General features: G+C 45.0%; 2 protein-coding genes and 1 pseudogene across 5 annotated transcripts; 2 read left to right on the plus strand and 1 right to left on the minus strand.

Moving 5' to 3' along the window:
• The first annotated feature begins 4,705 nt into the window (after positions 1–4,705).
• LOC136518017 (probable carbohydrate esterase At4g34215) lies at positions 4,706–10,474 on the plus strand. 3 transcript variants are annotated; one of them, XM_066511666.1, is made up of 4 exons: positions 4,706–5,395; positions 6,207–6,393; positions 7,178–7,299; positions 10,323–10,404. In XM_066511666.1, the coding sequence occupies exons 1-3, from the start codon at positions 4,787–4,789 to the stop codon at positions 7,249–7,251; spliced, it is 870 nt and encodes a 289-aa protein (XP_066367763.1). In that variant the 5' UTR covers positions 4,706–4,786; the 3' UTR covers positions 7,252–7,299; positions 10,323–10,404. The 3 variants fall into 3 exon arrangements, with proteins under 3 accessions (XP_066367763.1, XP_066367764.1, XP_066367765.1); XM_066511667.1 differs by lacking the exon at positions 7,178–7,299 and having other exon boundaries at positions 10,323–10,467; XM_066511668.1 differs by lacking the exons at positions 6,207–6,393; positions 7,178–7,299 and having other exon boundaries at positions 10,323–10,474.
• Positions 7,707–12,462, minus strand: LOC136518016 (calcium-dependent lipid-binding protein-like; annotated as a pseudogene).
• Positions 12,463–23,032: 10,570 nt separating this feature from the next.
• Positions 23,033–26,312, plus strand: LOC136517042 (PGR5-like protein 1B, chloroplastic). 2 transcript variants are annotated; one of them, XM_066510554.1, is made up of 11 exons: positions 23,033–23,436; positions 23,586–23,707; positions 23,812–23,908; positions 24,021–24,121; positions 24,232–24,288; positions 24,398–24,474; positions 24,645–24,693; positions 25,047–25,157; positions 25,253–25,350; positions 25,434–25,509; positions 25,996–26,312. In XM_066510554.1, exons 1-10 carry the CDS (start codon positions 23,241–23,243, stop codon positions 25,492–25,494), a joined length of 969 nt encoding a protein of 322 aa, XP_066366651.1. In that variant the 5' UTR covers positions 23,033–23,240; the 3' UTR covers positions 25,495–25,509; positions 25,996–26,312. The 2 variants fall into 2 exon arrangements, with proteins under 2 accessions (XP_066366651.1, XP_066366650.1); XM_066510553.1 differs by having other exon boundaries at positions 23,035–23,436; positions 26,009–26,312.
• Positions 26,313–26,571: the final 259 nt, after the last annotated feature.

Raw genomic sequence — 26,571 nt, forward strand, 5'->3', positions numbered from 1 at the left:
AACATGACTCGAGGCCCAACAACGGTCGGTCCTTAATCGACACAGACAGAAACTAACAGCACCCGAGAACCCTGTTTGGTTGCCTCCAACTTTTTCCGTCCGGTCTCCAATTATCCATCACACATGGTTAATTCTAGGATATCATTCTTTCCATAGCTAAATTCTTCCAGTAACCACCTATAATGTAGGTGACCGGATATCACCGATCGCTACCGGTCTAACCAAGGCTAAGCAGTTATTCGATCCCGACCTAATAGGGTAATAAGGTAATAAGGCAGGCAAGGATAGTAATAAATGCATCAACGGTTTCAATCAACTCCTACAACTTAATGCAACAATATATATAACTCATATATAGAAAGAATTGCTTTTATAAAGTAGGAGACTTAGAATGCTCCCGGGCTTGCCTGGGATCCGACACAAGTCAGTTTAGTTAGCTAGCACCGTCTCCGGGTTCGGCTCCAACATCCCATTCTTCACATGGTTCATCTAGCATACCTAAATGAGATGCAAGATGCATGTGTATGAATGTGATGAATTGTAACACAAGATGCATCACATAAGCATTCAAGACAAACACAAGATTATGCAAGACATAGACACCAATAGCTATTTAACTAACCTCACACCACTAACTATAGAGAGCAAGCACATCAAGCATGGCACAAGTTTCCCAAGATCTCAGGTGCTCTAACTCAGTCATCATTCAAGGCATAAGTCACACTTAACAATATACAAGCAAACACTATAATTGGAATCTGCCAATTTCTGGATATGCAAACAATAGCTACAAGATTTAGCTATAACTGGAGTTACACAAATCTAAATGACTTGCAAGAAGACATTTTGGAAAGCTTATGAAATTATCTACATTTCATCTATAACCATCACAGCATGATTCCCAAGTTAAGTAGGTCGAAATTATACCTTTACAGAAACTGGTTCATACAAAACAGAGAGCAACAAATCCTATATTCTAACTTTAAACAGTTGTAACTCAAACACTACTTAGCCAAATGATACCAAATTTTAACAGCAGCTAGATACATAAATTATCTACAACTTTTGTATAAACAAGTTTCACAACAAAGCACATTATCATGAAGAACTTTGTTAAGTTCCTAAATCTGTCCATAAACCACATTTGCAAGAAAATAATTATTAACTTATGTTGCAAACACATAATCGGGCAAAACCAACTTTATTAAAATGTCACACATGATTAAAGAACACCAGAAAACCTAGTGTCCATGACCAAATAAATTCTTTTAATGCATTTCTTAATTTATTTTAGATAACAAGGTGACTTAATGAACATATACCAAAAGTGCACAATAACTTTTACAAAAATTACAGTGGCTCACATATATTCTCAATAGTCTAATGTACAAATTTTACTCCATTTGAATATGTATAGCAACCTCTATGAAAAGGACAAGTTGATAAAGCAAGAAATCATGTGAGAGCAAGATAAACCAATAACTCACTCATGCAGCAACCAATGACCATGAAATTTTTATCACACATCAAACATCACATGAGTAGCATGCCACAAAAATTTCACTTCATTTGGAGCCCTAGATCTATAGTTATGGAAAATAACAAATTCAACTAGCATTACAACCTTACTGCACAAATCTATTTTTACCGCAAAATATTTAAACTAGAACATGCCATATTATAGATCTAATGCATAGAGAATTTCACAAGGATTCCAAAAAGTCCTCATTTGCTATTTTACGAATTTCCTATGAATTACTATGAATTTCTAAAGATTCAGCAAATTTACTGCTAATAGGTCCTTATCGGCACTATTCATTTAAGTCACAGACTTTTTAGTTGGACCCCTTCCCTTTGTCGAATTCTTGCGCGAGGTCCCTGGTCGGAAAACAGAGCAGAGGATGGCCGGACTCGCGGCTCCGACCGGCTGAGGCGGCGCCGACGATGTGCAGCTGCAGGCTCCGGCAGAGGAGGATCCAGGTGAGCCTCCAGGTGGCCGCGACATGGACGGAGGTGGCCTGTGGCCTGCTGGCCACGCGAGCAGGCAGAGCACCGGCGACTGCTCGATGGCGATGGCGTCACGGCGGTCGAAGTGACTGGAAAAGGGGCGCAGGAGGGGCGGCGCACGACGGAGAATGTGGTGGCGCACACGATAGGACGCGGGGAAGCCCGAAACGGTGGGGACGCGACGGCGGCCAGCTCGGCCATGGCGGACGCGGCCATGGTGGCTCCGTTCTGGCGTGCGTGCGCAGAGGGAGAGCTCTAGGAAGGGCGAGAGCGAGTGCGGGATGTGTGGTGATGCTCGGGCGTTCGTATTTGGAGGCGCAGGGAGCAGGGCGGCGCGTGGCGTGGAGTTCGGGCGCGCGTCGGCCATGGGGGCGAGCTCTGGTGCATGGCGGCCACGCAGGCAAAACGTCGAGCACGTGGCGAGCGTCGGTGAGGGCAAGGTGGGCGCCAAATTGGGCCAGATCTGGGCCGATTTAGACCTCGGGCCCAAAACGAAGTTTGAAGCCCGCGAACTGCTCTACATTTTCTATTTAAAGTGTACAGTCATTAGAGTTGTAGATTAGTGGTTAATCAAGTCCAAAGTTAACACTGTCAACAACTTAATAAGGATTAAGCCTTGCTCGGTTAGGACTCCAATTTGTTGGTCAAAACATGATCAAACTTGACCCAACTTTTTACATGCTCTTCTCTAATGAAATATCTCCAACTTCTATTTTTGGGTCAAAGCATGATGCTTAATAAAAACTTGAGAACGCGGAATGCCAACCTAATGACAATGAATTCCAGACTTGGAATAATTCTAAGTGCTGAAAACAACAGCAAATTCGATCTTGTGACCTCGATTTGACTTACTTCCAAGCTGATCTAGCTCTTAGTCCAAAAACAAAGTTTGTTCTACATGATATGGACTACAACTTTCATTTAATGTCCAATCTCAAAACTGGTATAGATCCTGCTGTTCTACTTTGACCAAAGTAGGATCACGATGAAGCTTAAATTATCCTTTTTGATCCATTGGAGCATTTTCTTGGCATTTGCCCAACATGAACCTTTCATGACTTTTGTTGTAGAGTTTACCTAGAGTCATTTGGGCATGGTTGCAAGATTTGGTTGACGATCGAGAATTCCATTCACTTTATAAAATAATTCAAGCAAGGACATAACTCGTCATTTCATGTGACTTCTTGATTCCAAACTTCATGAAACTTTTCGAGTGCCCAATATAGATGGGTATTGATGTGAGACATATGAATATATCCCAATCACACCACCCAAGCATATATCTTGAAAAGGGGTCTATAGGTGAGCAAAGGTGCAATATCCAAGTTTAGGTTGGGGCTCATTTCCATAGGTTTGACCTTGCCATCTTCATCATCACTTAACATGCCATGTTTGAGCTCAAACCCATTGCTTAACTGGTGGCAAACACCTGGGGTGTTACAGCCCTCCCCCCTTAAAAGAATCACGTCCCGAGATTCAGGACGAAAGACTTTTATGGAAGAGAGACATGCTACCAGTTTCTAATATCAGCGATAGCTTTAGGCTACATAGCTTCAAGCATAAGAGAGGCTAATTTGGTCAAGACACTTTTTGATACTTGTCCTTTGTAGTAAGTTTTGTCTGAAGAATTTCCTTCGTTGGCCTTCATGAAGTATTGTTACTTTGGGAGGAATCCAAGATAGCAATGTCCTACGTACTTTGTCCTTGATGTACGAAGAGCGATACAAACATAGATTAAATACTTGCAGCACCTACTTCCCAAGTGGATATAGCACAGACCATATGGACTTTGCACTAGACCGCAGCCTGTTGACGGATATTCCTTGCAACGGTGCTATATTTGTTCCCAAGGTTTGAAAAACAGTTCTCTACAAAAGTGGCTTGAGCACAACTTTTCATAAAGGATGTGATCATAGATAGGGTAAACATCCTTTGAGGGTATGAGAAGCTAGTTACCCAATATCCAAACTGGTTGTAGCGGTGCAATCACTCAAATGTCAACTGATGGAAAGCTACATAATGTTCCATGTGTGCAGTGCTCTTTCTCTGATAACAACACTGTATGGTCAAGAGTAAGATCAATGCCTCGCAAAAAAAAATATGATATGCAATCAGCAAACATGCAACATAAGTTTAAGAGTATGCTGGTTGGATATCATGTTGTTTTTGCGAGGCATTGATCTTACTCTTGATCAAATATTCTATCATGTTTGTGTTACATGAAAATTTTCAAATTTATCTTGACATCAAATAGATTCTTTTTGGGATTTTTTTTTCTTATTCTTGAAAGCCTTCAAAGACAGCTTCTTGATCTCTAAATATTTTATATAATTTTGGAATCTTATATTTTACTCGTACTTTCTTTTTTTTTTGTATAGATTTAATTACTGATTGATTCGCGAATCGAGAATTGCAATATATATATATATATATATATATATATATATATATATATATATATATATATATATTATAGAGGGGGTAGATGAAGGCACTTGGCGATTGATTACAGTAATGGAACGAAGGACGTGTTCACATGGAGGATCTTTGCTTAAAAAAGTCTGAATCGGCGGAAGGAGCACGTGCGGAGGCATGAATCGATTTTTTTTCCGGACAGGGGCAGGGGCATCCCCATCCCTGTGAGAATGTCAGTCAGTGGGTGGGACCTCGGTCGCTCGCAAACCTCGGTCAACGCAAACAAGGCGCCTCAAGAGAGAGAAGAGGATTCAAAATCTGTGTCGGCATTCGGGGTAGAAGATCACCAACCCAAACCGAGACAATGCTGCTCCTCCTCCTGCTGCTTGTCGCCGTCGCCTCCTCCTCCCTATCCCAGGAGGGCGTCGTCGTCGCCGGCACGGACGTGCCGCCGTCCAACAAGCTGATCTTCATCCTGGCGGGGCAGTCCAACATGGCCGGGCGCGGCGGGGTGGTGGCGGACCGCTGGGACGGCGTGGTGCCGGGGGACTGCGCGCCGTCCCCCGCGGTGCTCCGCCTCTCGCCCGACCTGCGGTGGGAGGAGGCCCACGAGCCGCTGCACGCCGGCATCGACGCCGACCACCACGCCGTCGGGGTCGGCCCCGGGATGGCGTTCGCCAACGCGCTGCTGCGGTCGGGCCACGCGGGGAGCCCCGTGGTGGGGCTCGTCCCCTGCGCCGTGGGGGGCACGCGGATGGCCGAGTGGGGCAAGGGCACCGAGCTCTACGCCGAGATGCTGCGCCGGGCCAGGGTCGCCGTCGAGACCGGGGGACGCATCGGGGCGCTGCTGTGGTACCAAGGGGAGAGCGACACCGTCAGGTGGTCCGACGCCACCGAGCACGGGCGGCGGATGGGCATGCTCGTCCGCGACCTCCGCGCCGACCTCGGCATCCCGCACCTCCTCGTCATCCAGGTAATAAATAAATAAACTTGCATTCCATTGCATCAGTTATTAGTACAGTAATATATGTGATCCATGATCCATCCATGGCTTAATTTGCCTCGGATGGTAGGAGTACCTAGGTAGATTGCTAGCAGCTTGCTGCTGCCACTACCTACTCTGGTATTTGCCTACCTGCTCTGCTCTCAGTCATTTGGTTATGGTTGGTGACGATTGCAACAACACAATTGGATTCGTCTCAGCACCCCACCACTGACTACAAGCACGGTTGGTACATGCTACTCTATCGATCTCATTCCCGTTCTCACAAGCAAAGCAAGTACCCGCCGGAGCCGGTGACTTCACATTCCATTCCATCACCGGACCACCGACCACACAGCACCTCAACGACATTCAGCATCAAGCGTACAGCACCTACCTACACAAAGCCACGTACTGGACCAAGCCACTGTACCTGGTTGCTGCATTATTGCAAGTATACACCACGAAGCTTACAAAAAGGTTGTTGTTAGCCTACAAATGCAGCATTCCGACATCTTTCGTCACCGTCATCATTAGCCTCGAGTATTGTTGGGTGTTCATCATTTGACAAAGAAGCACATGCCCGCGTTCACACTTCACACCACCTTGTTTCTGTACTGGAATTAACCATTTTGCTCCAATACCTTAACCTACCACGCTTTCTGAACCTTGCACTAGAACTGAATGCTCTACCAACCAACCAACCGTGGTTTTGGTAGACCCAACGACTAATTATGAACAGAAACAGCATCCCCGCACAGCACTAATTCCTTTTTTCCCCTGTGTTCTCCACATGTTTCAGGTAGGGTTAGCATCAGGCCTAGGACACTATACTCAAGTCGTACGGGATGCTCAGAAAGGGATTAAACTTCGCAACGTCAGATTCGTTGATGCAATGGGGTTGCCGTTGCAAGACGGCCATCTGCATCTAAGCACCCAAGCTCAAGTCCAGCTTGGACATATGTTGGCTCAATCCTATTTAAATTATGGTACATCCCAACTCTAGTTCTCTATCTACTTCTTTCTTCAGAAAATAAGATAGAAGCTCCGGAACTTTTGCTCCCACCTCTAGTCAATTAATTCCCTATTTGGACGATTCATTGAGAACACATTCTTATAATTATTATTGTATCAAATCAAATTGTTATAGACTTACACAGCTAGCTCAGTGCAATATCTTCATCATCACAACTCAGAACCATCATTGTCTTAGACTTTTTGTCTTCCTTTAGTTCTTGGTAATGATACCATGATAATCATTATGCTCTGGAAAATAATATAGTTCATGGAACTGAATTGGGAACTGTATCATTGAAGTTGAGTGCTGGATTAGATAAGAGTGGCATTACTTCTAGAGCGATATTAGCTGAGGGGACTGGAATGGCCTGGTAAAATGGTGTAAAACAAGATTACAAAGCCAATCAAATGGTTAGAATTGGAATAATCGAGAAATTATTAGGTCTTGAGCTTTAATTTGAATATGAGGAACCGAGTACTCTGTCCTCAGTGTACCGGAGACACCTTTTGATAGGTGGCGGCAAAGCTGTAGGAAGTTTCGGACCATTGTAGCTTGTCTTTCTGAATTTGCTGCGAGAATGGGGGTCCTTGCCTCGTCTCTGATGTACTGCTTTCGAGAACACTCTGCATGTGAGTCGAGTGTAGCCATGTTCTAGTTAAAGCAGTTACTTTTAGAGCAGTCTGTTAAGCTTTATTCTATGGTCAATCAAATTTAGCATCACATTTATTTGCGCTTTTCTTTTTGTGGGGTGATAGGACATGCACACTCTCGAACCCCTAAACCATGGTGGCTGCAAATCATTTTGGTATTTTGCTTCATTTCTATTTGAAAGGAGCATGCACATCGGAAACATGTATCTTGTTCGTATGAAAAACAGGTGAGATGAAGAAGAAACCCAGAGGACTTTGTGCATATAACATAGTTTTATACCAACACACAGGCATGTGATGTGATGCCGCTAGAAGACTTATTCTCAGTATCAGGCAGATGGTATATAAATACAAGATTTTTTTTAAGTCCAATTGTCTGACTAGTTACTAGTATACTCTACCCTGTAAAGGAACAGAGACGGCAGTCGACAGTCTTGATAAACTTTTTAAATTTGGCTGACTGCCTAAAGTTGGAGTTGGTTCGGGCGTGTCTGAAAGCTTGTTCTCTCTCTCTCTCTCTCTCTCTCTCTCTCTCTCTCCTCTCTCTCTCTCTCTCTCTCTCTCTCTCTCTTGTTTTCCGAGGGGACAGGGGAGTATGCAAGCTCAGGGGAAAAATGAAAAAGGTTTGGAAGACATTGCCTGAGTCCGTCAATTAGCTTCAGCTTCAGGTTGTCTGTGAATGTGAGCGTGACATGACCTGCTGCTGGTCGCGCTTCCGATGCATACTGAAGCTCTCGGTGACGGTTCGGCCCATGAACTTTCCCGCTTTGCCAAGCCCACTTCCCACGGCGCCGATTCTGGAGCCCACCAGGCCCACTCCGGCGCCGATCCTCGTGCCCACGAGGCCCACTCCGGCGCCGATTCCGGAGCCCACGAGGCCCACGCTGGAGCCCACCAGCGAGGCGGCGTCGCCCAGCGCGTCCATGGTGCTGCCGATCAGCCCGGCCTCCTTGAGCCGCTTCCTCTCCTCCATGGCTTTTTTCTCCATCTCCATGGCCTGCACCTGCTCCTCTCTCGTCAACGGGTGGTACACGACCTGATGAAGTGATGAGCAGAGCAGGTTTGGATCAGAATCAGACGCAGCTTGTTATGTCAGGAGACACCAACAGCTGACCAACCTTGAGATGCAGTGTCCCTCTACCCTTGTTGTCCTTCACTTTGAGTGAATCTAGTGACTGCAGCACATTCAGGGTGATCTCCGTTGGGCTCTCAGGTTCAAGGCTGTTCACTGCCAGTTTAGCCACACCCATTTTCTTGTCTTGCTGAAGAGTGTCCTCATCGTAAATCTGAAAAAAAAAACTCACCACCGGCGTCAGGACATTCTTTTGTTTCTGTTTTGTTTTGCTGCTTAACAAATACTACAAAGTCACAAACTCTTGAAGTTGAAGCAAAAGGTAGAAGATGAAGACCTCAAATATAACCTCCTATGTTTCCTTGTCTTCAACAATCAGATGAAATGTCTCGTTCCATTCAGGATTAAGGTTATGATCGACGACCTTCGTTTTCACCTTCAACATGGGACGGATATACAAGTTGCTTTTACTACTGTCACTGCAAGTCTGCCCTGAGGTTTCAGCTCCATCTCACTGAAGAAAAATGCAAACAAATACTTCACTCAGATCCGAATCCAATAGTGCCACCCGCTGGCTCTAATTTTTTTTTCATTGCTACTTGTATGTTATCAGATCCTTAGCTCAGTAAACCCAGGGTTACAAACTAACCTTGTATCAACATTGACTCCAAGTGGAACCACAAGCCTGTGTGGCCACTGAAGCATGTCAGCAACAATTGAATTCACAGTATCCTGGATTTGGAGATAGAAAAGTTGTCATGGTAAATTCACAACACCAACCAATAAAAATCTTTAAATCTTATAAAGGGCAGTAAGGCTTCCTCCCGCAGCCTTGAGGGTGTACTCTATTTTCGGCTTTGGCTGAAGCAATATAAAGGGCACAAAATGAATACAACAGAGACCATAAGATGATGATGCCATAGGGTAAAAATTCCAGGAATCCACAAGGATTACATGCCTCTGCAAGGAGAGCCACCACAACGACAGAGATGCAGGGGACCTCTTCAGAAAGCTGAACTATAGTACGTACGACCGTGAATACCTGGAGATCCTTGAGCTGAAAATATGTAGGTTCATGTAAAAGTTAACATTACTCAATAGTACATCGGAACGGTCGCGGTGCTCCAAACAATGTATGGCTGAACAAACTAGTATCATGTGAAACCTGAATGGGCAATGAAGCAAAAATGGAATCAACAGCCAGGATTATGCTTGGATCTCCACCCCACCGAAAATCAATGTCCATGATGATCTGGCCTGGCTGGAGGTTTTGGATACGAATACCTTCATAAATAAAAGATAAAAGTAAATTTAAACTCCTCCAATTCTATATTGCATCACAAAGTAGAGTGCTACACAACACTGTGCTTATCTGTATTTGAGGAAAACAAAAAACATTCTCCTTATCCGAAATTGATTATTGTGTCGCATTTCCCGGATGGCATGATAGGTAATATCCCTATGTATTTGGATCTAGTCGATTTCTTAACATGATGGGAGGATAGGAGCTGTGCTCAAACCAGTAATCTAATGACATTAAGGCAATGCTCTAATCATATTTTTCTCTCAGTAAGTTATAGTTGTTTAGTTACTTGATTGCACTTACATAGGTTCAAGATTCAAGAAAGGATCCTGCATATGTAAACATCTTGTAACAAATGAATGTCATTTTGAATTATTGACCTAATCTATGTAGACAAGATGAGCATGATGAGAATGCTATGAATTGCTTCATATGTTTAGGTTACAGAGCAACCTTCTATCTTTGGTGGCACATTTCCAAGGAAAAATCTGCTAAACTTGAGTGATTTTATTCCCGGAGGGCGGTAATCATCGAGTAGTGGTTCAACAGATTCCTTGACAACTACGAAGTAGAAGAGATAAATTGTCATAAAGCTAGGTTCAACAGTCCCAAGTGCGAAATGAATTGGAAATTTGGCCGCTTGGTGAATCGATGTAAATAAAATGAATGAAATTATTTTGTACCGAGTTCCTTTTTTTATACCTGTGCTATAAAAGGCCAGAGTTTGCTTAGGTGTTTGTTCAGCCACTTTACCTGTAGAGCAACAAAATTCATGTCCAATAAGTTATGAAACATATGTAGTAACACATATTATTTCAGGCTTTGACCTTTGCGCATATGAACAGAAGGTTTATAATTTGTTTTTCGTGCTGCAGGTGCTGTACAGAGTTGGGGGGCTGGCCTGTGTGCCAGAGTAGTGGCGAGTGTAGTCTTGTTCTTGTAATTGTGTAATCTCCCTTTTTTTTTCCTTTTTTCCTCGTCTAATAAAAATCCGGCAAAGCTTTTGCCATCTTTCGAAAAAAGAAGGTTTATAATTGCAGTTATAGCAGAAGACAAGATTTTTAAAACTGTTTTACTTCAAAGAGAATTGCATTAGCCCCACAAAATTTTGTCCACACTCTACAGACAAACCTCTTTGATGAATCAACATGAAAATAGCAACAAAGTCAAACAGTTTCAATGGATGGATCCATGACAGATAGATCAACCAAAGGCGTACTTAAAAAAATATATAATAAAGTAGCCACCATCAAGGATGCAAAGGATTGAAGCAAACTCTTCTTATTTTTTTTAATCTCAGGACATAAGTTTATTAAATATTTTTTTCATAAGAAAGAAGATAGGTGCAGTTGCTTGTCACCTGCTCAAACTGTTGAAATGACACCCATTCAGGAAAATTGTCACCACATAGTTTTTTCAGATCGTCTCTTGAGAGTGAGCCAAGGATCTTGATGTCAGCTGCCTGTTGAGGAGACATGTGAACATATACCGGGTTATATATTGCTAAATTTTCAAAGCACTATGTGGGGCGTGCCCTCGCGCGAGCCGCGTGGAGCTCGGCGGGGCCGCCTACTGCGGCTGTGGCGCTGACCAGTGCCCGTGCAGGCGCCGGGCGGTGGCGGGGGCCCTTTCTTCCTCCTCCGCTTCCCCCTTTCCTCCTCGGCCTTGGCGTAGAGGCGGCGGCGCCAGCCGAGGTCACTGGGTCTGGCGCCCTGATGGCCAGATCCGGTGCCCCTAGGGCAGGGGGCGGCGCCCGAGGTGGGGCATGCACCTGTCGGTGGCTGGGGGAGGTCGGCAGCGTCGACGGCTTCGGCGTGCGGCAGGGTGACGCGCGTGGCAGGATAAGTCCACCTCTGCATGTTGCCCGGTCGGAGGGGGTGGCGGCCGACGCAGTTGTGCGGCTGCTGTGTGCAGCCGGCGCGTCGATGCCCCTCTGGTGGGGCTTCTGCGGGATGGCGGTGACGACGATGGTGGCGACAGGCTACGGTACGACATCTTGGCTCGACGTTTGTGCTAGGGGCACCTCGGGCGAAAGCCTTGGCGACGACGACGCCTGTGGGCGCCGTTTTCCTTGTTGGGGGCGTCGTGTTCTTTGTGCCCCCAGCCATGTCTTCCACAGGTGGAAACCCGGTCCATTCCTAGACAAGCGACGGCGGCGCTATCTGCGTCGTACCCTTCCTGAAGGCGTCGCTGTGGAAATTCGTCTCGGCCGTGATGTCTCCTCCGGCGGATGTCCTCTGCCTCTTCGGCGCCCGGTTGTCGCGAGACGGCGAGTTCTGCATCGGGAAGTCGGAGCTGCTGCATCAGGGGATGTAGCTCGACAACGATGACACGGGTCGAACCCTCCTTCTCCGACGACTGGGGTTCAGCTTTAGAGGCTCGGCAATCGTCGCGGGCGGGGCGTGGGATCAAGGCAGGAAGTCGGAGCTGCTCTTCGCGGAGCCGTTGAGCTCGGCAACGATGACCTGTCGCAGCCTCCTGCTTCGGGCCCGTTGGTCTGACATTTTAGGATGGGTCGTCGATGTTTTGCTATGGGAAGTCGGAGCTCCTGGCTGCTTTGCAACCACGCTTGGCAACGATGAATCATGGTAGTGTGTACCCTACCGCGTTGTGTGGGTGGGCTAACCTTTCACGGTGTTTGGCACCACGTTTGGTTACCTTTGCTTGTATATAAACTTCATTCGTCTTAATTGAAAGGCAGAGCTCCTATCATTGTTTCAAAAAAAAAAAATTCAAAGCAGCATGAAATTAGCGCGACATAAAATTTGGATTGACAACGAAGGGCACCCAAAGAGCAAATAACCGTTTTGAAGCATGTGTACAGATATGCTAGTGGGTTGGGTATGAAATCAAATGAATGAATACTACTTCAATTCCCAGATAGATTGCCAACAAATAAACAGTAGGTACCTTGGCGACGCGCTTGGTGGTGCGGCGGCGCATCATCCTGCTCCAGGCGGCCATGAGCGCCACGCCCAGCAGCAGCCCCGTCACCATCCCGGAGACGAGCCCCATCGTCGATCGTCGTCTCTGCCGGCCGGCACCGATCGAGCGAGGCGAGATGTAGTACAGCGCAAGGGCGGAGGGTGCAATGCCTGCTCGTGTCTATCGCGCGCGGATAATTTATTTATTTGTAGTATAAGTCGTCGAGGTGAGGCGATCGAGGGAAAGAGATGATGAGGTGAAGTAGTTGTCGTCTTCGAAACCACAAGACATTGCAATCGCATTGCTTACTTATTACTACAGTAAGTATTGCTTGCTAAGTATCCCGCCTATAATATATAACTGCTTGCTGCGTGAGAAACTACTACGTACTCCAGTACAGTGCAGTTGAATTTCTTTCGAAAGAGATTTGCTTTCACATTTTTCTTCTTGCTTTTGCTTTTGGTTAGAGCTTTGTACATGCACGTACCCCATACGATCTCATAATATAACTTCCTTGGAACCCCATACGATTGACTACGCTGGGAGGTCGACCGGTAAGATGAATCCTCATGCATATATGAAGCGTTGCTTAGCACCCGTAAGTTCAAACCGGGATGCTAGCGTCGGAAGGTGCCCACGCAGCGAGCTAGCGAGTGCCCAGCAGCAGCGTTGGACCTGCAAGCGAGCGCCCCAGAGCAGACTCGTGCCGGACATTGCCCGTGCTGCCAGACCGCGCGCGAGGACCGGTCGCGCACCTCCACGCGCATCCCATATACAACACCCAATCTACTTTTAAAACATCCAGATATAACACTTACAGAATACAAAAAAAAACAGATAAAACACTTGAAACATACGACACTTGTAAAAGCATCTGAAAAATACTTGAAAACCATTGCAAACATTCGTAATATACAGATAAAACACTTGCAACAGTATATGTGTAAATATATGCAATATCCAGATAAAAAAACACTTACAACATACGACTGAAAAAACAGATGAAAACATTGGGAAGAAACTGCTTGCAGCATACTACTTGAAATATACATCTAAAACAACTTAAATATAGACTCATAACATGTCTAAAAACATCCAAAACACTTAACCGGCGGCCACGACCTACCTGGAAACTACGGTAGCCCCCTCCTCGGCGGAGGCCGGGGACTCGGCGGCGACAGACTTGGAGACGGCCTCGAGAGCCTCGGCCTCGAGGGCCACGGCGGCACGCTCGGCATCAGGCTCTGGGATGGCGCCATAACGTTGGGAGAGGATGCTGGGCGCCTCGACGGGAGCAGCACCTCCGCGGCCTTGGCACCCGCCTAGGGTGGCATCGGCAGATCCCTCGGGTTTCCTCACGCCCCTCTGGTTGCTACGGTGTCCAAAATCTGCAGTGCCATCTACTGCGCGCCAAATCGAGATTACTTCAGCGTAACGGGTTGATTAGAAAGCTTCTTGAAGATGGCGTTGGATGACGTGTGGCCCATTCTAGCGAATGTTGGGCCCTCGTAGGCCCACGGCATTCTAAATCTTGTTTGATCTTCTGGATCTTTGCAAAGTGCATCTTTACACCATATATATATACCTTATTTTGCAACACGGATAAAATAGAAGTACCTTGCAAAAAATGTTAGTTTCCTGGGGTTGGTCAGTGGCATATAGCATACAAATTAATCATAGATATCAGGAGAAATTGATATGAAAAATCTCGCTACAAATAGCTCCAATAGTATTATTCTAGAGTCCCTAGGCATCTTGAAGATCAAGGTGTCATGCACAGACCCCAGACTGGTCGACTGTTAGGCAGCCTAGAGGCTGCATTCAAGTGCTCCAGAGGTCAAGTGGCTAGTGACATTTGTTTCTTTCCCTTTGCTGACCGCGAATGACATGTTCTCTAGGGCTCCGTTTGGATGTCGGTATTGGAGGCATTCGCATTGAATTGGCTTCGATACCAAATCATAGTAGTATTGGTATTGGGTTACAATACCAAAACCATTGTTTGGATGCAGATGAAATTGCTAGATGGAATCGTAAGGAGCTAGTGAATACCGATTCGTGTTTGGATGTTCATACCATGGCATTTGAGAATTGACCATCTTCTCCTCCTCTCCACACCGGACCACACTAGCGGCGGCGCTTTCTTGCGCCACCCACGACTCGTCGGTCACGGGAGGAGCTCCCCCACGCCGCCCGCGCCTCGCCGAATGGGCACTGGAGCGGCGCGAGGCGTGGGAGCTGCATGGCACGCCGGCGGAGGGAGGAGGGGAGCGGCACAACTCACCGCCAGAGGGAGGATGGTGGCCACGGAGGGAGGATGGTGGCCGGTGGAGGAGGACGGGGGCTGGCGCGCCTCATTGGTGGAGGAAGGACGGGGGATGGGGGCGGCGTGGCATGCCGATGGAGAGTGGGGCGCTGCCGGAGTCGAAGGGGAAGGGGCGTTGCCAGAGTCGAAGTGGCACGACCTTGCGCCGCAGTCACCTCCCCATCCCAATCCACCGTGGCTGAGCGACCGAGCCCGCCATGAGACCAAGTCGGCTGACCGAGCCCCCTTCCGCGTCCCCCGCGCCTCGCAGACCGAGCCCCCCTCCGGTCTCTGCTCCCCTCTGCCATGTCCGCGCGACCAAGCTCTAATCTGCATGGATTGAGCCCTCCCCCACGCATGCCAGACCTAGGGAAGAAGGCGAGGGAGGTTGGACCTAAGGAAGAAGGCTAGGGAGGCCGGACCTAGGGAAGAAGGCGAGGGAGGTTGGACCTGGGGAAGAAGGCGAGGAGGCCGGACCTGGGGAAGAAGGAGAGGGAGGTTGACTGACGAATGCGATGAAGAGGGCGCTAGCGCTCGCGTGGCTAGTCACGGAGAAGAGGCCCCAATTCCACTAAATACGGAGGGGTGCAGCTCTGTATTGGGACATGCCCCTTCCAGTTATAGTTCAATACCAAGGAATTGGATTTCCAATGCCAAATCTCAATTCCATGTGCATCCAAACAACAACATTGAGGAAATATGTTTCCAATTCCAATGTCTAGGCTCGAATATCTACGTCCAAACGGGGCATAGGTGTTTTTGGCATAACAGGGCATCAGGAAGACCTAGGATATGAAGGATATACTTCCATGCCTTCTAGTCACTCAAGCAAGTATGACACAAATTTCTAATCACTCTGTGACCTGAAGGAGTTTTGAGGCTTTTTTGAGGCTTGTGTTGCTTCTTGGGTCAATTTCACATTTCTGCCACATTTCGTGTGCTATAGCTCATGAATTTCTAACAATTTTGGGTACTGACGACTACCGGGTAGCTTGGATGTATCGTTCACTCATCCTAGATGTCTAGTGACCCATGGAATGTTTTTTTGAGCCAGTTTCGAGATCCAGATGATGCATTGCTCTGGTGTTATAGACCCTCGAGGCCTCTAGACATAGGTTCATGGATTTATGGTGTTTCCGAACCGAATGCCTTGGTTGGCCACTTTGTTAAGAGTCCATGTGTGAAGTTTAAGTCACTAGAGGAATGTGTTTCGTTGCACCTTGGTGGTCACGAATGATATGTTCTCAGGTGTTTTTGGGGGTTACTAGGGCATCGGGAGTCGAATGATTCAAATGTTGTGCCTACACCTTCTGGTTGTTCCAACACGTTTGGTATGACTCTCAAGGCATTCTAGGGGCCTTTGGAGGTTTGGGTGGGTGGGGCGGGGTACGTAAAAATCAGCATCAGAGGCCACTGAAATTATACAAGGTCGCAGACCACCAAGAAAGCCACGCTACATGTGTCGAAACAACAACAGCAGCAGCAGCAACAACAACAACAAAAAAACCATAAAAATAGTCACATGAACCACCAGAAAATTTATAACCTGGATATTCGAGGGGCACAGAGAATCCAATAACCTGTTAGGATAATAGGCAATTTCCATGTCATTTTAATTCCATAAATTAATAGCATGATGATGACATATAAAGAATTATTAATCATTGAAATCATGATATCAATTATATCCATGATAAAACTACATGCTAGATCATATATCATGTGAAACATATGAAGATCATGAAACATAACAAAGAGAAACACATGGAATGATATATATTTCATATCTGCAACAAGCATAAAGCTACATACGAAACAACAGGACTGTAAACGGGAAACACATATGTAGAGCATATATCTAGCAGGAACAGACATAAGATATCTTATGAACTGACATGACTAAACATATGAAACAAACTGATGAACTACTAAAACATGTAGAACGTAAAACAGAGAGAAGATGAAACGATCATACCCTCCCATCCGCAATTCCGAAGTTCCAGCAACTTCCCTCGACATGCCGTAGGAGAAGAAGGTGTTCCCTCCGTCAGTGATCGGGAAGAAGACGACGTATGGTGACGGCAGCTCTTCGGGTAGTCGCGTAGACGCTCCCCAAAAACCTAATTGCCGATCCCCCGTGCAAGGTCTCGAACGACAAGGGCTTCGGAGGCACCTGCCCTCTCGCTCCTCCGTGCGCGCAGAGTTACGAGATGAGGAAAGCCATCAAGCAACTGAAATCAATCTTCTAGAATGCGTGTGTTCTCTCTTTAACTGGAGTTGGAAGACTCGCAGGGAAAACGGAGAGGCATGCGCAGGGAAGACAGAGAGACCCCGGGAGATCAGGAGTCAGGCCGGCTTATTGTTGAAAACTCTCGTGGTTAGTGGGTGCTAAAAAGTTAACACGCCACGCACGCCTGCCTGCCTCGCCACGCCACGCCCCGAGCCCGAGCTCGAGCCTGGCCTAGCCGGCGGCGGCGGCGACGCGCGCGCGCGTGTGGCACGCCTTTGTCCATTTCTCAACTTCTCAAATTAAACGGATTAATTCCAATCATTTAAGTTGAGTCAACGTCCTTTTAACTTCCAATCCGGTACAAATAATAATACCCACAATTACAAGCCATAGAGTTATTGATTTATTAAATATATAAATGGGCCTAGCCCATAATAAATCCAACAATCCCCACCAAACTCTAGGGTTTGTAACTGTATAGTTCCAGAATCATAATTCTTTGATATACTAGTGTTTCGATGGAGACTGTTAAGTTGAACATCCACCTAGAATAAGAGTTTCACTCAGTCACAACTGAACAATGGACTATGCCTTGAATTGATAGTTTTGTGTGAGATGAGATTCACTCAAATCCTTCACTGGTACTAGGTTGCAACAAGCATCCCTGCTGTTTGAAGCATATAAGTCACACTTCTATGCCTTTCATGAGTGTTTAGGAATTACCCAGGTCCCATAAACTGTGACCAGCAGTCTGACTCATATAGGTGTACTTCTCAAAAGATGTTCTGTAGGACAACATCTCATCTTTATAAGACTCTCGAAATACATTAAGGTAAATACCATCCTGCCTTATAGAAAGAAAGATATGCATCAGAGATAGGTTCGTAGGGAACTTTCCTCTCAACCTACTTATAGCTTGTTTCACCACTCTACTTCACGGGATCTCCGATCACATAGAGCAGGTTACTACTACAGTAGACTTTCACGTGGGTCTCATACCCATCTCTCTCGATGCATTTTCTATCACATTTCGTGACAGTCCCTTAGTGAATTGATCTGCCGGATTATTCAACGTGTGAACATAGTCCAACGTTATAACTCTGGAGGTTTTCAACTTTCTGACAGTCTTTAATCTTCTTTTAACATGCCTTGTGGACTTCATGTTATTCCTAGAACTGTTGACCTTTGTGATCACAGTCTGGTTGTCACAGTTCATTGAAATAGTCGGTATCGGTTTTTCAACTACCGGTAAATCCAACAGGAAATCATGAAGCCACTCGACCTCAGCTCCAGCAGTGTCCAATGCAGCGAGTTCTGCTTCCATTGTAGACTTCGTTAAGATAGTCTGCTTACAAGACTTTCAGGAAACAGCGCCACCTCCAAGCAGAAATACATATCCGCTCATGGCATAAAGCTCATCAGCATCAGAAATCTAGTTGGCATCACAATAGCCTTCCAGCACTTTTGGATGTCTAGTATAATGAATACCATAAGTCATAGTACCTTTCAGATAACGTAACACTCTCTCAAGAGCACGCCAGTGATCATCTCCCGGGTTTGACACAAACCGGCTCAGCTTGCTCACAGCATATGAGATGTCAGGCCTTGTCGCACTCGCAAGGTACATGAGTGAGCCAATGATCTGGGAGTATGTCAGTTGATCCCTTGCTATTCTTCGATTTTTCCTTAATAGCACGCTAGGATCATAAGGCGTGGGAGCAGGATCACAGTCACTAAAACCAAAGTGACTTAATACCTTTTCCACATAGTGGGATTGTAACAGAGTTACCCCACCATCACCTTCTCTAATAAGCTTGATGTTTAAAATAACATTAACTTCTCCCAAATCTTTCATTTCAAAATTGCTCGACAAAAGTTTCTTTACTTCCTTAATCACATTGAGATTTGATCCAAAGATCAGGATGTCATCAACATATAGGCATAGCATAACAGCTTCACCCCCACCATATCGATAATACACACACGTGTCAGCTTCATTCACAGAGAAATCGTTAGATGTTAAAGTATTATCAAACCTTTCATGCCATTGCTTAGGTGTTTGTTTTAGGCCATATAATGATTTTAACAACCTGCACACCTTGTTCTCTTGACCATCCGCAATGAACCCTTCTGGCTGATCCATATAGATCTCCTCTTCTAACTCTCCATTTAGGAAAGCTGTCTTAACATCCATCTGATGAATGATAAGACCATAAGAGGCAGCCACGGCAATTAAGGTGCGAATTGTAGTCAATCGAGCAACTAGGTGAATAGGTGTCAAAGAAATCTTCACCCTCTTTTTGGGTATATCCTTTGGCCACAAGCCTTGCCTTGTACCTCTCAATTGTACCATCAGACCTAAGCTTTTTCTTGAAAATCCATTTGCAACCTATAGGTTGACACCCATAAGGACGGTCAACGACCTCCCAAGTTCCATTAGACATAATAGAATCCATCTCACTCCTTACTGCTTCCTTCCACAAGTCAGCATCAGGAGAAGAATATGCCTCTCTAATGGTGGTTGGTTTGTCTTCCACAAGGTACACTAAATAGTTATCACCAAAGAATTTTGCAACCCTCTGTCTCTTGCTCTTTCGAGTGACTATAGTGTCATCCTCCTCAGGGATGTGTACATGAGATTCTTCAGCATGATCTATTGGAATAGACAGTTCATGTTCATGGGGAATTATAGTCTCATGACTTGTTTCACTAGGTGTATTCTTCATTGGGAATTCATTCTCAAAGAATGTAGCGTCTCTAGATTCTATGATTGTATCAACATACATATCAGGAACTTCAGATTTTATAATTAAGAACCTATACCCAATGCTGTGAAAGGCATAGCCAAGGAAAATACAATCAATAGTTTTGGGCCTAAGTTTACGCTTTTTGTTGATTGGCACATTTACTTTAGCCAAGCAACCCCAAGTGCGCAAATACGAGAGATTTAATCTTCTCTTTTCCCATTCCTCAAATGGTGTGATCTCTTTGTTCTTTGTTGGAACTCTGTTCAGGACATGACATGCTGTCAAAATCGCCTCACCCCACCATTCCTTGGATAATCCCGCTGTACTCAACATGGCATTCACTAACTCTGTTAGAGTGCGGTTTTTCCTTTCAGCAATCCCATTGGATTGTGGTGAGAATAGCGGTGTCCTCTCATGAACAATACCATGTTCCACACAGAACTCATCGAAAACATTAGAGAAATATTTTCCACCTCGATTAGACCTTAACTGCTTTATTTTCCTCTCAAGTTGGTTCTCAACTTTAGCTTTATAGGTCTTAAAATAATTAAACGCTTCATCTTTTGTTTTTAAAAGATACACATAGCAAAACCTGGTGGAGTCATCTATAAACGTGAGGAAGTATCTTTTACTGCCTTTAGTCAAAATTCCATTCATTTCGCACAAATCAGAATGGACAAGTTCTAGAGGTGCTAAATTCCTCGCCTCAGCAGCCTTGTGAGGCTTGCGGGGTTGTTTTGATTCAACACATACATGGCACTTAGACTTTTTGACCAAATTGAATTTAGGAATTAAATTTAGATTTGCTAACCGCATAAGACAACCAAAACTTGCATGACAGAAACGTGAATGCCATAAATCCGACTCATCAGAAATATTAACATAATTCACCATTTTATTACACACATCATGCAGTGATAAGCGGAACAAGCCTCCGCAATCACATCCTTTACCAACAAAAGAACCATGTTTCGACACAACACATTTATTCGACTCTAGAACAATTTTGTAGCCATCTCGACATAGCATAGACGCACTAACAAGATTCTTCTTGATGAAGGGCACATGCTGCACGCTCTTCAATGGCACCGTCTTTCCCGAAGTAAACTTCAGAATGACCGTACCAACACCAAGAACATGAGCACACGACCTATTTCCCATCAACAAGACGCCAGACCTCTCGACCTGGTAGGAAGAAAACAGAGAAACATCAGTACACACATGAATATTTGCACCACTATCCATCCACCACTCAGGTGAATTACATACTAAAAGAACAAATGGTAAAGAATTACCATACCCAGATGCTCCTTCTCTAGTATCAGTAGTGACAACATTTGCTGATTTCTTTTCCTGCTTGAACTTGCGCTCAGGGCACTCACTTGCCCAGTGCTGTTCACTGCCACAAACAAAGCAGCCTCCATCTCTCTTGTTGTTGTTCTTCTTTTTAAATGGTGCTGTTTGAACAGGCTTAGTTGTGTTCTCTTGCTTGTTCTGGTTTTTCTTCTTTTTATACTTGCAGAATCCAGAGTTTCTCTTCTGTACCACATTAGCAGTAGAGGTCTCAACACTCTTTCCATTGTCTTTTGCTCTCGCTCTCTCCTCAACATCAAGAGTACCAATGAGCTCTTCAACATTGAACTCCTGTCTCTTATGTTTGAGTGAGGTAGCAAAGTCCTTCCAAGAAGGTGGTAACTTGGCGATTATACCGCCAGCCACAAACTTGTCAGGTAAGACACATGGAAAGAGCTCAAGTTCCTTAGCTAGTGCCTGAATCTCATGAGCCTGTTCCACTACAGATCGGTTTCTCAACCATCTTGTAGTCATACAGCTGCTCCATGAGGTATAGCTCGCTACCAGCATCGGTAACTCCAAACTTTCCCACAAGTGCATCCCACAGCTCTTTCCCTGTAGGAAAGGATGATATAGCTTTTCTGGAATTTTGGATCAAGTGCGCTAATCACTGCACCTCGAAAGAGGTTGTCATCAGCCTTAAACTTAGCCTCATCCTCAGGAGGCAAGTTAGCAGGTTTGCCCTCAGAGATATGATAACATGACATTGCAGTGAGCCACAATTCTATCTTAGCTCTCCAAATCAAGAAGTTTTTACCATCAAAAGGATCAGGCTTTAACACAGTAGCAAAACCTCTGACAGAAAAATGCCTAAAATTAGGTTTTTAGATTGTTAGGATAATAGGTAATTTCCATGTCATTTTAATTTCATAAATTAACAGCATGATGATGACATATAAAGAATTATTAATCATTGAAATCATGATATCGATTATATCCATGATAAAACTACATGCTAGATCATATATCATGTGAAACATATGAAGATCATGAAACATAACAAAGAGAAACACATGGAATGATATATATTTCATATCTGCAACAAGCATAAAGCTACATACGAAACAACAGGACTGTAAACGGGAAACACATACGTAGAGCATATATCTAGCAGGAACAGACATAAGATATCTTATGAACTGACATGACTGAACATATGAAACAAACTGATGAACTACTGAAACATGTAGAACGTAAAACAGAGAGAAGATGAAACGATCATACCCTCCCATCCGCAATTCCGAAGTTCCAACAACTTCCCTCGACATGCCGTAGGAGAAGAAGGTGTTCCCTCCGTCAGCGATCGGGAAGAAGACGACGTATGGTGACGGCAGCTCTTCGGGCAGTCGCGTAGACGCTCCCCAAAAACCTAATTGCCGATCCCCGTGCAAGGTCTCGAACGACAAGGGCTTCAGAGGCACCTGCCCTCTCGCTCCTCCGTGCGCGTAGAGTTACGAGATGAGTAAAGCCATCAAGCAACTGAAATCAATCTTCTGGAATGCTGCCTGCCTCGCCACGCCCCGAGCCCGGCCCGGCCGGCGGCGGCGGCGCGCGCGCGCGTGGCACGCCTTTGTCTGTTTCTCAACTTCTCAAATTAAACGGATTAATTCCAATCATTTAAGTTAGGTCAACGTCCTTTTAACTTCCAATCCGATACAAATAATAATACCCACAGTTACCAGCCATAGAGTTATTAATTTATTAAATATATAAATAGGCCTAGCCCATAATAAATCCAACATAACCCGTCGTATCATTCGTGACTAAAACTAGGTAGAGAAATATTACGTCAGCTACACTACATCTTGGCAGCTAGCCGCTCACGTGGCACAAATGTAAACGTCAGCGTCGGATGGCCAAAGCTACAGAGAAGGAAAAATCCATAGGATCAGCAGTGAGCTCCCACCACACGACAAGCGTCGAGAAATCTAACGAAGCCGCGCATGCAGGAGCAGGAGCAGGAGCAGGAGGAATGGACAACGGATGGATGCTCTGCTTTCTTCTTCTTCCCTCCTCCTCCACACATCCCCATTCCTACTTCCCAGGCCCAGGCAGGAGTGGGGGAGCTCCTTCCCACCAATCATAACTCCATTATTATCCCAGCTGCTCCACACCTCTCACCACACAGTCTCTCTCTCTCTCTCTCTCTCTCTCTCTCTCCCCTCCAGCTCGCTCGCCTAGTACTGATCACTGTCGCTTGCTTGCCAGTCACCGCCTCGATCGCAACGCCCTTGGCATGGCGTCCGAGGTGTGGCTATCGCCGGCGTCTCGCCTCCCATCCCTCTCCAACGCACCACCTCGCTTCCGCTCCAAGCCAGCTGCCACCACAACCGCCTCTTTGTTCTCTTCCTGCCCCCGCCCTGCTCGCGGCGCCCTGCCTGTGCTGCGCGTCCGCCGCCGCCGCCGCTGTCTTCGCGCCACCGAGCAGCAAGGTATCCTTCAACAGGTGCAGTCCACCTGTTCGACTTAATCACGCACAAGTTCGGTTATATATCCATCTACTCTAGCAAAGTATATATATAATAATACACACTCATTTATAACTGGTTTGCTTGCTGTGGCTGTCGCTTTGATTCGACAGGCCAGGTTCAGGAACAAGAGGACGAGGTGGTGGACAGCAACATCCTCCCCTACTGCAACATCGACAGGAAGCAGAAGAAGACGCTCGGAGAGATGGAGCAGGAGTTCCTGCAAGCCTGTCAGGTTTAATTTACCCTACACATACATACATACATACATACATACATAATTCTTTGATATAATTTCGCTTGACGTCTCATCATTGAGCGTTCCCTCCAACGAACCAGGCCTTTTACTTTGACCAGAAGGCCATCATGTCCAACGAGGAGTTTGACAACCTCAAGGAGGAGCTCATGTGGGAGGGGAGCAGCGTCGTCATGCTAAGTAAGCATATATGTTTATTTGCTCCACTACTAACAGCCTGTGCTCAAGTCTTTGCGCAAAAAATAGGTGTGGCGTCGATACAAATTACTACTTTCCTGTGTGCTGTTTCCAGGCGAAGATGAGCAAAAGCTTTTGGAAGCTTCCGTGGCCTATGCCGCTGGCAGCCCCATCATGTCTGATGCTGAATTCGACGAACTGAAACTCAAATTAAAGGTTTGGCCTCTCCTTCCTTCCTGTGTACTTGCAAGGACACACACACACACACTTCATGTCCATGTTCTCTGATCAAGTTCTCTGCTATGCTGTTCGATCACCTTCGTTAGACAGACGGCAGTGTCATTGTGATGGAGGGTCCCAGGTGCAGTCTAAGGAGTCATAAGGTAAATAATTGTTTTAAAATCTATTAGAATTGGAGTTATGTATTCCAATGGTTGATTACCTTTTACTCTGTGCAAGTAAGTATTCTGATATGCATCCTATATGGTACAGGTGTACAGTGACTTGAATGTTGACTACCTAAAGATGTTCCTGCTAAATGTTCCAGCCACCACTGTAGCTCTGGGACTGTGAGTTCATCCTCATTCTTGGATCTTTCATCCTTATACTTAAATCTTATTTTATTATATATCTATGACTGTTCCAGTTATTCTTTTACTTACTTAAGCTAGTAGGCTCTAATTTGTTGTGTTTGTTCACCCTCTTGATGAATATCTAACATTACTTTCCTTACATTTAGGTTCTTTTTCATTGATGAATTGACTGGTTTTGAGATCAATGTGTTCCAGGTCAGTGTCCACCTGATTCAAGTACCTTATTTCTTATCCAATTCCTTACTAAGCTATGACCAAATATGCGATACATCCTGACCATTGCCCCTCTGACACACCCCCACTCTAAAGCTCCACTACTTAGTCCAAGAAATGTTGAAAGAATAAATATTTCTTGGTATTTATATTTTTTTATATAATAAAGCTGTACGTATGAAATTATAGTTTTGAAGAATGGCCACAATTTGCTTATTAATACGCATTCTTTGCTCTCTGCCGGTTCGAGGATAAAAAAATTATCCATGCTTAAGTCATTGGTCAAGGTCCACATCCTTCTTCTGTTAACTCTGCATTCTTCTTGAATAATGCAGCTGCCAGAGCCTTTCGGATTCATTTTCACATGGTTTGCTGCTTTGCCCCTAATATTGTTCTTAGCACAGTTATTGACTAAGGCTATAGTCCAGGACTTTCTAATCCTCAAGGTATTTGTCCGTCGCACTATCCATTATTCTTTATGTCAGAGTATATATATTGGAGTAGAAAGGAAACTGATGATTTTATTTTTCTCGGGATCTAGGGGCCATGTCCAAATTGTGGTACTGAGAACCTTTCCTTCTTTGGGACTATACTGTCAGTCTCTAGTGGTGGTACAACAAACAAAGTGAAATGTGCAAAGTATGTCCCTTTATCATAGATTCGTGTCTACACTCTTGATGTGCTTATTTCTAAGAAGCATCGTTGCAATGTTCTATTTCCAGTTGCAGTACTGAGCTGGAATATGACTCAAAATCTCGGGTGATCACACTTCCAGAAGCATAAAGTGCATAAACAAAGGTACGAGTCTACACTCTGCAGCATAGATAAATGAGTGAAACTTTTTTGTACTGCTGACTTTCAAATTAGTATGAACACCCCTAAAAAAAGTATGAACAAAGCTAATAATAACTAGGATTTGGCCCACACATTTTGTTGCGACAACTCTGGTCTCTGTTTGCAGCTGGGTATGGAAAAAAAAATGCACAACCTTATACCAATGATGTTTAGCTGTTGCTTTGTAGTCAATCCAGTAAATATGCTGGCCAAGTACAAATAGAGTTACCTGTTTATTTGTTGTTCCTAAAATGTATGATACATAGACTGCATTTTAGTGGGGACATATGACATCAAAGTAACTACAATGAAGTGTCTGTCACATATGGTGCTAAAGAGCTCACCTATGTTGATATAAAATCAAAAGGTGGTCAAGCGCATGCAAGATATACTGTGTGCAGCCTGAAAAGTGACAGTTCCGACAATATAAAATCTGGCATTTTATTTTAGTTTCTTTTTTCAGGAACAGGGAGCTCCAGAGCTTGTGAATTCTATAGAATAAAGGTGGCTGTCCGCACAGTATAACAAACTGCGAAGCCTGCAACTACTAGAGTTGGTTTGTAGCAGAGCATGGATGGTTGGTTATCATCCATGGTGTGGATGAGTTTGCAGAGTACTGTGTGTGTATAAGGAGGAAAAGCTTAGGTATAGCTGCCGCCTGCCCATTGTACAGTCACAGTACGTTGGTATTATCACGTATGCGAATATCTCAAGTCTGGGCTTTGATTTGAATGATTTTGGCAATGAATGAACAAGCTCTCTCTATCTCTCTCTCTCTCTATCTATCTATCTATCTATATATATATATATATATATATATATATATATATATACACACACACACACACACACACACACACACCCCACACACAAGGCAGCGCTATTCTACAACAAGTGTAGAATATTATTCTACACCACAAGCCAAAACTGACCTGAAAAAAATACTGAGTAGTACTAAACCACGTTCAGTATCAATCAGTAATACACCTAGTACCACGAAATAATGAAAAATACTGAAACACGACT

Source organism: Miscanthus floridulus, chromosome 17, assembly GCF_019320115.1.
Source record: "Miscanthus floridulus cultivar M001 chromosome 17, ASM1932011v1, whole genome shotgun sequence".
Classification (NCBI taxonomy): Eukaryota; Viridiplantae; Streptophyta; class Magnoliopsida; order Poales; family Poaceae; genus Miscanthus; species Miscanthus floridulus.